At 41.9% G+C, this 12,846-nt stretch overlaps 1 protein-coding gene across 6 annotated transcripts in view; it reads right to left on the minus strand.

Annotated features, from left to right (window-relative positions):
* The window catches only part of GATB (glutamyl-tRNA amidotransferase subunit B), a 57,533-nt gene extending 45,864 nt beyond the window's left edge, over positions 1-11,669 (minus strand). For 5 of the 6 annotated variants that reach the window (XR_003708385.2, XR_013394198.1, XR_003708384.2 and 2 more), the window contains exons 1-3: positions 11,477-11,669; positions 8,258-8,408; positions 724-837 (exon numbers count right to left, since the gene is read on the minus strand). Coding sequence is in view for 2 of the 6 variants with exons in the window: in XM_028745010.2 (XP_028600843.2) it covers positions 724-837; positions 8,258-8,408; positions 11,477-11,628 (417 nt within the window). In the remaining 4 variants the exon portion in view is untranslated. The remainder of the gene's footprint in view (positions 1-723; positions 838-8,257; positions 8,409-11,476) is intronic. The other variant, XM_028745009.2, reaches the window with a different exon arrangement.
* Positions 11,670-12,846: the final 1,177 nt, after the last annotated feature.

Raw genomic sequence — 12,846 nt, forward strand, 5'->3', positions numbered from 1 at the left:
CTCCTGATGCAGGGATTTTCTGCAGAGAGCAGAAAAACTATCATGGATCTTTAGCATTACAATTGTGGCTTTAAGGAAAAACAAATGCCCCTATTTAAATTTTAAAACGATAAATCCTGACTGTTTGATGAATTTGAATGGACAGGTTTCACTTTAGATCTGAGCTTTGCCTCATTACGTTTGAAAAAGCAAGTCTGGTCCTAATATAAGCGCCATCTGTAATATCAGCAGGTAATACTGCATGATTTTTAAAAGTCTTCTTCATTTGCTTTTGCGATCAGCGACATGTAAAAACAGGATGTTGCATTTCAGATCCTTTAAAGTAACGGGGACTAATGCCTGTGATGTCTACAGGACCATAATGCAGATTTGTAATACATTTGTTTCAAACACAAATATCAATATCAGACTGTTTGTCTTAACCCTAACAGACAATTAGAGGGAATAGAGGAAGTCTGGCCCTAGCAGCGCCTTCTCTCAATTTAATTATCCAAAGCCATTGGAAACATGAGGCGCAGGACTGCAGTCAGCAATCAGGACAATCACCTTCAATCAGAAAGAGCCTAGCTACAGCTGCCTATTCATCAGGGCTCAGTGCTTGGATGGGCAAAACAGTGGCAGAGAACAAAAAACCATCTCTTCTCCCAGCCTGTTTTCCCCATCAGTTCTCCAGGCTTGCCCCTCATCCGATTTGCCGAGGGACAAAGCTCAATACATACTCACAGGCAGATCTGCATAGAAATAGTGTTTCCTGTCAAACAAGGACTTCTTGTTTATGGTGCAGTTCAGCGCAAGGCCCGTCATCACTGCGGCTTCTACACATCTCCTGTTGAGAACCTAAAGAAACATGACAGATGACTTCACTCAGATACCCAGTATGAAACAAATGCCTCTCCCACACACTGCCTTTTAAACAGCGCACATTCCACTTTGCTTGCCTTCAAGAAGCATTATCTGTCTTTTTCGTGCGTGGGAAGCTCAGCCTCAGCAGCAAGACGCTGGAGCATTATGCATGTATCTTCCCATGCCAGAGTGAGTGGGGTGGAAGCGGCTGCTCAGGGACAGAAACATGCTTTGAACATATGGCACATCCCAGGTTTAAGGTTTTGGCTACTGATGTAAGTGAAAAACAGGCAAGGGTCAACTCGCAGGAAGGGGTTCCTATAGCGCTACAGTAAAGCTCAAATGCTTCAGAAGGCAATTGAGGACCAGAGCAACATGGGACATCTTTCCAGGCATTCTCTTTGTGTCATTTGGATTTGAAAGACCAAGGAAAAGTGTGGATACACAGAGGGTAAGAGGCAAGCAAGTGTAATTTCTGACACTGCACAAAATCATTTCTGATCGTGGGGCACAGATAAGCCTCACAACATGCAAGAAATAAAAGTGAAATCCAGCGTCGAAACCTAGGTGTTATCCACACCATATATTTAAAGCCGTTTTATCAAGCACGGCTTCCTCCAAAGAATTCTGTGAAATGTAGCTGTGAAGGGTGCTGGGAACTGTAGCTCTGTGAGAGGCCTCCTGACAAGTCTCAGCACCCTTAAAGTACAGTTTCTGGGATTCTCGGAGGGAAGCCATGACTGTTAAAGTCATATAACAGTGCTTTCAGTGTATGCTGTGGGCATGGCCCTACTCTCCATTCTCATGCCAAGGGATGTCAATTTATTTATGTGCCAACTCACCTTCCAAATCCTCATGATTTGGAGTGGAAGGGGAGGGGGACACTCAGACTGACTATTTGATAACGCTCAAAATCAGATTTCCAAAATTCTTCTAATATAAGGACAGGGGTATTTATTTGTTCAGGCCAGGTTAATACAGCTTTAAGTCAGGCTTGGGGAACCTGCGGCCCTCCAGATGTTGTTGTGCTCCAATTCTGTTGTCGGCCCCAGCCGACATGGTCAATGGTCCAACGCTGTTGCCGTTGTATCCGGAGGGCCATAAGTTCTCCATCCTTCCCTTAAATTAAACGGAAAGAAATCACCAAGCTTCCTTTAATATGGAGCTTCAACGTGTGCCTATTGTCACCGATTTCAAATGGCAACTGAACTGCCATTATTCTGTGCTCCATCATAGTATAGGTGTCTGGAATAGCAGGATGAAGAAATTATTGCTGTTCTGCAAGGAACTTCCTCCACTTCAAACATTTTCTTTCCTCCTCCCCTCTGCCATGACTTTCTTCGTGGAGGGTGTAATGCCCGTGCTTTCTAGGACAGGAGCGTCAACGTGTAGAAATGTAAGATGCTGTGTTGTATTTAGTCTGAGCATTGGTCCATATAATAAAATAATGTCTACACTGACTAACAGTGGTTCTTCGGAGTTTTAGACTTTTGCAGCCGTACTCAGTGGCACCGAGGATTGAACCTGGGATTTTCTGCATATGCAAAGCAGATGCTCTACCATTGAGCAATGGCCCTTTCCAAACAAAAAGCCAGTCTGTAAATAGGATGCACAGTTCCAAATCTTTCCTGAGATATATACCACTTGGCTATGATATGTGTCAAGTCTTAGTCCCCTGCCCCAAGGAATTCAATGATTTGGCTTTAGAATTAACTCAGTCCTAGAAGCAAGGTCCGTATAGTTAAAGCTATGGTTTTCCCAGTAGTGATGTATGGAAGTGAGAGCTGGACCATAAAGAAGGCTGATCGCCAAAGAATTGATGCTTTTGAATTATGGTGCTGGAGGAGACTCTTGAGAGTCCCATGGACTGCAAGAAGATCAAACCTATCCATTCTGAAGGAAATCACCCCTGAGTGCTCACTGGAAGGACTGATCCTGAGGCTCCAATACTTTGGCCACCTCATAAGAAGAGAAGACTTCCTGGAAAAGACCCTGATGTTGGGAAAGATTGAGGGCACAAGGAGAAGGGGACGACAGAGGACGAGATGGTTGGACAGTGTTCTCAAAGCTACCAGCATGAGTTTCACCAAACTGTGGGAGGCAGTGGAAGACAGGAGTGCCTGGAGTGCTCTGGTCCATGGGGTCACGAAGAGTCGGACATGACTAAACGGCTAAACAACAACAGATGCAATCCAAAATCTGAATCTAGTAAGGTAATGAGATATAGACATACACTTGAAGGAAAGATGGCATATAACAAAAAAACAAAAAACTAGGATGCTGGTAAACCTTTTGTGTAACTGGTATGGCTTCTTGGGTGTTCGCTATACATTTGAGAAAACTGTTGAGCCTAAAATAAAAATGTGTAAAATACAGCAGAAATGTTTAAAGAGTAGCAGAACGGGATCCAATTAGTCCTGACTTGTAGACCAAATGAGAGATTGCCAACACTGTTGAAGTATTAAATTGTTTTAGTGTCAAAATAATAGTTTCCTATGCAGGAAGTGTTTCTGGTGTCAGTTGTAAATTTTCTCTTCTACAAAATAAAAGAATATCCATAATTGTCTCTCTCCTGGCATTTTACATTTGTTTTTAACTGTTCAGCTATCTTAAGTATCTGCATGAAACTGGAGCCTTTCTTTTTGCCACTTGGGTTTCATCACTGTTCTATTTAAAAGTATTTCTAGAGTTTTAAAGGGTAAAACATATATTTAACTTAGCTGAAAGCTTCTGACCACTTGTGTGGGTTTCAGTGAAAACAGTGCTTCCACACCAACAGCACACAACTCTGGGAACCATGATTTATTAATTTGGGGGGGGGGGGGAGTAAGCAGTAAAAGGTATGTAAACAATATGTCTGCTAGTGGCACAAGCAAGCACATTTGGGCAGCTGCTATACTGATCCTACAAGAAAAGAAGGACAACAATATGCAATTGTTTATACATGTGTGTGTTTAGGGTAGGCCAATGGGTTATTTTGGCAAAGTAGCTTAATGCCAAACGTGTGTGTTTGTGTATCTGTGGAGAGGAGAGGAGATGAGATCTTTAATCCCAAACTGGATGAACTTCCAATTTGGGATTCCCAAAATCCATGGTTTTACAGAAAAAAACTAAAACACCAAAAAAGAAAAGAAAAAAAAAAGGAAACTTAAATCTAATATAGATGTTTAGGAGCTATTACAAGTTTATTGATTCACTAATCTACCACAACTGTGTTGTTAGAAAGCAGCTCTTGCATAATAAAGCCCTCAAATATTGGCGTTTGTGGAAAAGAGAAATTCAATAAAAGCAGTCCTGCATTACCAGCACAAATTGGAAAAAGAGATGTTCTCAGTGCTAATCATCAATGTGCATGTATTGGTTTAGTTCAGTGAATGGGCTGGATCCTTCTTCCAGATAAATAACCCATCACATTCAATCCCTTGCTACCTCAAATGAGGTGCCATTAATAATTACATAAGGGATTTGCCAAAGTTAATAATGAACTGTCCTCTTTATTTTTTTATTCTGCCAATGCAAAACTAATTTAAGACAGATCAAAGAAATATTTAGATGCTGTAGTACAGAATAATGAAGACCACAAAAAATCCCTTTGCAGACACAAGACCTTTTCCAGTAAACAAAATGATTCTTCCTCAACGTTCAGCTGTAGACATCATTCCCCAGGTGACAGATTAATCTAAATTAATTAACTATTGATATGGAACTTCAGGTTCAAAATAATTAAGCTCTACACTCTCCTGGTTTAACTTTTCCCCAGCTATAAAAAATGTTGGCACACAACTAGGATTGCAAAAGTCTCAGTGTTGACCTCATTTGGCACCTACTGAAGTTGAAATCAATATAAAATTCATAGTAACCAAGTGAGTAGATTTAAGCTGGCTAAACATTACACACCCATTTCATGAAAGACCCTGCTTGCTACTTCAAGCAGGAACATCAAATTCATGGCACGGATGACCAAACTCTCCATCCAGCAAATGCCCAGTGGCCATATGCAATTTTTAAAAAGCAAAACAGCCAACTTGGTAAAAGTGTGGCCAAACAAGGGATTAATTTCATGGTATAGCGAAATTCAAGCTGGAGACACCCCAATCTGTAGCGCTCTCTCAAGAAATGCACTGTGCCAGCTTTAAAACTAGGATTTCAGAAATATTTTTAATGTGGATTGTTAGTGGGATGGTGAGGTGGTAATTAGGAATTGTTACCTTGCAGGTTTTAGGAAGAGTACACCAGTGAACTTCAGAGAGTCACACAGGGGCCATTTGCCTCTGTGAAAGAGCCCAAAGTATAAGGCCATCTTCCCTAACTGGATGCAAGCCCCAACCCTATGCAGCCAACTTTGTGTGTATCAGGCGTCGTCAGTGTACCATTGCTACTAATGCCCAACCAGTGGGCATATATCTCTGTGTGAGCTGTATGACTTTTTGGGGGATTTGTAGCTAAACATATGGGCTGCCCTTCTGGCAAAAATGCCTCCCAAGACAACCACCCATATAAAGTAAAACATAACATTAAAGGCATTAAAATCACTTAAAACAATCTCTTCTTGTATGTCCATGAGTTCTCCATTTTGTTTCAGTCTGTCTGAGAGTACAATGAAGTTCAAAGCAGAAGAGATGCACGATGTATGTTCTCTCACCACCCACCCCTCCTATGGGGATAATGGCTTTGAATGAGTGATCTAGATTTGGACAATGATGCAGGTAAAGTGTTAAATCTCACCTTTCCCAGCACCAGTCTCAATTGCCTCTCCTGCATGACTGCTTTTAATGCCCACCTCCCCAAAAGTCCTCCCCACAGATGATTAGTTAGAAGATCTCCTGGTGTCTGTTTTTCAACCTTTAACAGTGCTGGGAAAATGAATCTACTATAAGAAAGTTTGGCAATTACTGCATAAATATAAACAGTCTTGTGTTTAAAACAACTGAAATTTTCATATGCAACTAAAGTATCTAAAGGACTACTTCTTCCATCTGTTAACTTTAAAGCAGACAGAATTTTAAGCCTAAAACAGATGCCAAATCACATCTGGAATAATACTCCATTAACTAAATTGTGCAACCATTAAGATGTTCATGCACACTAAAGTACCCTGTTAAAATGAGGAAGGTACCATTACTCTTGCCTAAAACCATAAAATAAAATAAAACCTATGAAGCAGTAATACTAATAAATAAAAATAGAATTCCGTATCACATTCTGACACTCAAGTACTAACATTTTTAAATATCCACTTTCAACTTATCTACCAAAAACTGCAAAGGAAAATATATTTTTTTTCTTTCCCTCTCCTTGCACAGATAAAAGCCTCTGCTGGAGGTGAACAAGAGCAGATCACGAATTTTTCATTAGGTTAGCCATCAAGCTGACTACTAATCAGGAGCTCTTATCTCAAAGGAAGGCTGTTTCAGCTTAGGCTCAAGATTTCTCACTAGGGAACAACTGTAAAAGGAACAACCATTTCTACTTAAAATGTACAGAAATCCAGAAGAATATGGCAAGATGCATGCAGGCTGCCCTCACACATATCCCGTGTGTGCTTAGGGACAACCTTCACACGTAACTTTATTTTGCTTTATTTATTTATCCAGGCACTTCTAAGGTGTTATGTATGTTTATATTTATCAGGATTAACCCTCCCAAGGTAGCTCACAACATACAACTTTATTGGTTTAGATACAGCGAAAATACACTGTACCACAACACACACTCATTTTTGCCTGATGTAGGCAATTCGGATGGACAACAGCTCTACAACACTTCAGATGGGGTGTTCCTAAGTCATAACCCAGGACCCTGCTACAAGACACATCAACAGCTGCATCCAGGAATTTTTGTTTGTATAGCACAGGCTCTGTTACAAATAAAAAATAGCATAAAAGTCATATTTGCTTCCCAGAAGAGGTCGAACTACATTTAACTGTCATACACGTACAACAAAACCATCAATGGGTTTTATCCATTTATGCCCTTAGCAGAAAATGATACCAATTTCTTGCCAATCCCTCCTACTTACTGCAGCCCTCTCTGCTGTGTCCCATTCTGGGTTCAACCATCATTAACAACTCGAAGGGAGAGAACAGTTGGCTTAATTGGGTTAGGGGGAGACGGTTGAAGATGGGGGTGTCCCAACTTATGTGAATGGAAGCACTTTATGCAAAGGCAAAAGGCACCATTGGATACCACCCAGTAGGTTTAAGGCTTTTTCTTCATGCATACTTAGTCTGTCCAAAATAAGGAATATAACAATACTACACTATGCTGAAAGCTGATTGGCCACACCTAGCAGTATCTCTCTCCACATGCAACTTGTTCAGTATCCAATAATCTCATTGCAGCAGATGCCAGCCTCTTGTGGAGGGACATGGCTCAGCTATACAACACATGTTTTGTATGCAAAAGGTCCCAAGTTTAACTCCCAGCATGTCCGGGGAGGACTGGGGAAAAGTAGGCCAAGTAGACAATGGTGAGCTAGCTGGCCCAATGGTCTGACTTGGTGTAAGGCAGTTTCCTATGTTTCTATACATACCTACAGATAAACACAAGCCAAGGTAATCTTACTGCATCCCACCAAAGAACTTATGCTGGAGCACTAAAAGGCCAGAACCTAATTTTGCATATTAAAATAAGTCAATAATTTCAAACTGCTTGGCCAAATTCTATACTTTGGTTAGGAAATCAGCCAGGAAGGCTCACAATCTTCCACTCACTTGCAGGCATAGGGCAAGTTTCGAAGTAAGCATTCAGATGGCAAACTACCCGAAGCTCACGTTGTAGAGTGCTATGGCAGCAGGGAAACACCACCTTGCCGTAAAAGGCCAGCAGTGTTTAAAGCTGAAGGAAAATCAGAGCCTGATGTGGAGACAGTGGCTCTACCAAGTCCAGAGAACCAAACCCATATTACTTTCCCTGTTGTAGCAGGAGAAGCAAAGGAACAATTTCTATTAAGTCTTGGGGGTGCATGTGAGTCAGCTGTAAGGACAGTTGTCCTTTTTTTGTTATTAAGCTTATTATGAGTACATGTAACATGGATGGTGCTCTGTTAAATAATGGTCATTTATCTGAAGTGGTTATATTTGTATCCTGCTTTTTAGACAAATATTGTATGCCAAACCAGCTCATACTAATATTTAAAAAAAAGAAAGTGAGACAAGAGGCACTGCCCTCTAGTTTACAAATTTAAAAAGGCAAGATTACACAAAAAGGAATCAATGTGGCGGGAGAAGGTAGAGGGAAATTAAGTGGCCAGTTGCAAGCTGCTTGTTCCTTCTTAGATAGAAGTGTTTCAACTGTCTAGTATCCCTTTTAAACATTACCTGAAGAATTAATGGTGGCCACCTGTTCCTGTTTGATAAGACAGACTTTGTTGTTGAAAATTCAATACTAATATAAGAATTCAATTCAAACTTACAGGTAGAGTTCCAGGTAGAGAAGCATCAAAAAAAGATACTAAGGAGTTAGGTGCTGCTGCAAACTGGACTTGTGAACCAGAGAAAAGCTTTGAGTTGGAGCAGATCTGTGCATGAATTTCCAGGCCTACCACTGCTGCCCAGGGAACATTCCTAAAAGAAAGTCAAAAGAAATATTCACTAGCTGGGTTGATGCAATTCAAATTTCTAAAACAGCTGGGGTGTGGTGTGGTGGAGAATACAAATGTCAAAAGTATCAGAGTTCAACAGTATGCTGGAGCACACTACAAGCCCACAACTGCTGTATAATGAACATTGAAAGATGTTGTGAAATGTTTTCATAAACAGCTGAAAATTGTACAAAAAGCAGCATGTTAGAAGACAAAAAGAAACCCACGTCCTGAAAGCCTTACATTGATTTAAAGTGCATTTCAGAAGTTAATTTTATCCAGAAAGGTTTTGTTGGACAGGTATCCAATTTTGTACCCAGTGGAGATTATGAAATAGAAAATAAATATTAATTGATATCCTTCTATGTATGAGAAATCTCCAACAGACAGGTGGCATATTCAATTATGCATATGCTGTCAGATGGTCACTTTCAAGCTGGGAAAGGTGGGTCTACAGAGCACTATTAGTACTGGATTAGCATAAACATCAGTAGTCTGGCAATAGAGAAATCATCTTTTCAACTCAAGAGATGGTTCTCTGAACAGGAAGAACAAGCACCTTCCTATCTGCTGAAAAGTAATTGCAGCTCTCACATCCATAATCTTTATATGAGCAAGAGAACAGTCACCTTTACTGCCTGAACCGCTTGACAGGTTCTGGAAGTAATTATCTGGACTTGTACAAAGAAAAGACACAAATATCATATTTCACTGGTGAAGTCAAGCTTACGCCGTAGCTATGACAGAAGTACTTAGATCAAGATGGGAGATTAGGAAAGCAGAAAAGCTCTAAGCAAATACATCAAATATAGTGCTTCTTTCAAACATTAAAACACTTTAAAAAAACCAACCAAGACCAAAGTTCTGTTTCTCTATCATGGAATTATTCAAACAAAGTGAGCTTCCTATTCTCATCTCATTTATTATGAAAAGTAATTAGGAGTTATTGTTGAATATTGTTTGAAGTTACTAGTCTGCTTAAATTCAAAACATATCGGTGGGGGAAAAGGATGCAAAAGATATATATCTGGGTGGGGTACCTGTGGCCCTGCAGGTGTTACCGGATTCTCACTCCCATCATCCCTGACTACTGACCAGGCTGGCTCAGATTTATAGGCGCTGAAATCCAACAATAGCTGGAGGGCCACAGGTTCCCCATCCCTGGGATATTTATTCAACAGAACTTCACAGAATAAATTATGGATCAACATGCATTTAGAAAACATTAGAACTAAAATGGCATATTTTGCCACAAAGGTCAGCAAACTTTTCCAGCAGGGGGCCGGTCCACTGTCCCTCAGACCTTGTGGGGGGCTGGACTATATTTTGGGGGGAAAAATATGAATTCCTATGCCCCACAAATAACCCAGAGATGCATTTTAAATAAAAGGACACATTCTACTCATGTAAAAACATGCTGATTCCCGGACCGTCTGTGGGCCGGATTTAGAAGGCGATTGGGCCGGATTCGGGGCCCGGGCCTTAGTTTGCCTACTCATGGGTTACAAGATGGGGTGGGAATCCCAAATTGTACCTTCTATAAAAGAGCACCATGATCTTGGCATGATGTCTGTCTTTTTGTAATTTCCAGAGGGATAGCCATGCTTGTGATTTCTACTGCAACACCAGCTAAGACTCTCATGGCACTTTGAAGACCAACAAATTTATTGTTTTATTAGCTTTTGAGGACTGGAGTTGACTTTATTGACTGAATGATACTCTGGTGACACATCTGATAAAGTAAACTCTAGTCCACAAAAAACTGGTGCCTGTATTTTAATCTTTAAATATGCCACAAGACTCTTTGTTGTATTGTAGATAGCTTAAAAACAACAAGCTGATTTTAATGAAACAGTTTCTCATGTGTGCTTGAAACTGTAATTTAAAGGCTGCTCCAAACATGTCGTTTATTATGCAGTTATAGGAAAAGAAGGCATTGTAGATGTGCAGACATCATAATCCAATGTGCACGTACTGTATATTTATTTTTTGTGATACATGCATAGGAACATAGGAAGCTTCCTTACACTGAATCGGACAATTAGTCCATCTAGGTCAGTAAAAAGGTAAAGGTACCCCTGCCCGTACGGGCCAGTCGTGTCCGACTCTGGGGTTGTGCGCCCATCTCACTTAAGAGGCCGGGGGCCAGCGCTGTCCGAAGACACTTCTGGGTCACGTGGCCAGCGTGACAAGCTGCAACTGGCGAGCCAGCGCAGCACACGGAAACGCCGTTTACCTTCCCACTAGTAAGCGGTCCCTATTTATCTACTTGCACCCGGGGGTGATTTCGAACTGCTAGGATGGCAGGCGCTGGGACCGAGCAACGGGAGCACACCCCGCCGCGGGGATTTGAACCGCCGACCATACAATAGGCAAGTCCTAGGCACTGAGGTTTTACCCACAGCGCCACCCGCGTCCCTTTTATCTAGGTCAGTACTAATTTAATTAATTGGTAGTGGTCCCCAAGGTTTCTAATGGGGTATTCCCAGTCCTTCCTGGAGACTTGAAGCCAATACCTTCTGCATGCAAAGCAGATGCTCTACCATTGTGTTAAGAACCGTCTCCTATATGCCAGGTGCTGCATATTTTGCCCTCCACAAACTTGTGCCACTGGTAAAAGGAACACTTGCACTTTTTAAAAAACCATAGTATTGGGTTTTTTAAAAATGGATAAGAAATGTATACTTTTTGACACGGTCCTCCGTCTATTTCTATAAACCTTCATTTTATTTTAAACTTTGAGAAATAAGCTTTTTTGTGGAGTAGTGGGCGGGGACGGGGGGAGGCCCGGGATTGCGGTCTGTTAGTTACCTTATTCTACTACCGCTCTTATCCACACCTTTGCGACAGTCAGATTAAAAATTGCTCTGCGTCGTGAAAGCATTTATTAATATAATAAAGACAACGGGGGAGGCTGACAAAAACGCAGAATATCACCCTAGGGAGACGAACTGCATGAAGCACAAATAAACATTGCAAGGGATGGAGGCGAGCATATGCGGCAGGAGTCCTTCCTCTACCCAGCCCGGTTACTACTCCTCCCTGTCGTACCGTTTCTGCTTCTCTGTCATCTCTTTCGCACTCCGGCAGAGCGCGCTAGCGGCCACCGGACCCTCCGGGCCGCGCAGTTCGGCGACATTCCCGACGCTGCGATGCCCAGCCCCGAGCCAAACCCGGCAGCGCCGCAGCACGGGCGCCGCCATTTTGTTCGGAGTTTGTGAGGCGTCAGGTGACCCACCTCCTCTTGCGGCGCCTCCTGGGAAATGCAGTCCCGACCGCGCGCGGACTAGAGGAAACGAAGGGAAGCAAAAAAGCATTTCCCGTGGTGCACCGGGACGGATCCCTTCCAAGTCCAATGGGGAGAGTAGTACGGAGAGAGGGCGAGCTGATCTGTTGCAGCCGTTCCTGCCGGTGGATATAGGCCGATGGTTCACGCTCCCTCTGGTGGCAGGTGGGCGGGTGGGGTGCAAAATTAGGTGCCTGTGGTCTGGCATCAAAAGGAACCTAGGGCAGTACAGTATTCTGTAGAGTAGTCTGCCTGTTCCACTGGTTCACCTCTCTCTCTGTACCCAGTTCACGTACAGAATCCTCTTTCCTATGTCCGTTGCTCCTTATCTGACTATGCATTTATTTTTCAAGTGAGATATAATCTTACAAGGTACTCAGTAAACGTGAAAGCACGGAAATTATACTTTTAAAGATGCATGCACCAGACGAGTCCGGCTTGCACAGAAAATTATGCAATGGAAAGTTCAGTAATTTATCTGGAAATTCTATTCTTTAGCACCGGAGCATCTCCCTGTAATGTGAGCAAAACAATTTCATGCTGAAATGGTGATATGCTCAAGATTATTTATAGCTGTTGTGGGCTGATTTCATTTTTGTTTAAATCTTATCAGGGTTTGGCCTGGTATTGTTTCATGGTGGAAGTGTCTGTTCCATCACAAAAATATGTGCATAATCATTGTGGTATGTTGTCAGTCACTTGTAGGTGTTTTATTATAGGAGCAGCTGGGATACTTTAATAGGCAGGCTCCTATAAATGAAATACATTATTCTCTCTGTCATTTACCCTAAGGGAGTGAATCGCTGTTTCTTTTCCGTAAGTGGATATCTTGAGGCTTGATCTCTTGTATGTCCTTGAAAAGATGGACATTCAATAGGTAAGGTACAAGTTGTGCTAGCGTTTCCTCTCTCACTCTGTTACACAGCTATTACACTCTCATTATATTACACAGCTTATTATACTATTGCTGTATTGCCGTTGTTAACTTATTTCTTGCCTATTTGCTACCCTGAGACTTTTCCCCCCAAGACCACATGCAAACGAAAGAGCTTGTGGACCTTAAAAAGGTAAAGGTACCCCTGCCCGTACGGGCCAGTCGTGTCCGACTCTAGGGTTGTGCGCCCATCTCACTTAA

The sequence above is a fragment of the Podarcis muralis genome, chromosome 9 (assembly GCF_964188315.1).
Source record: "Podarcis muralis chromosome 9, rPodMur119.hap1.1, whole genome shotgun sequence".
Lineage (NCBI taxonomy): Eukaryota > Metazoa > Chordata > Lepidosauria > Squamata > Lacertidae > Podarcis > Podarcis muralis.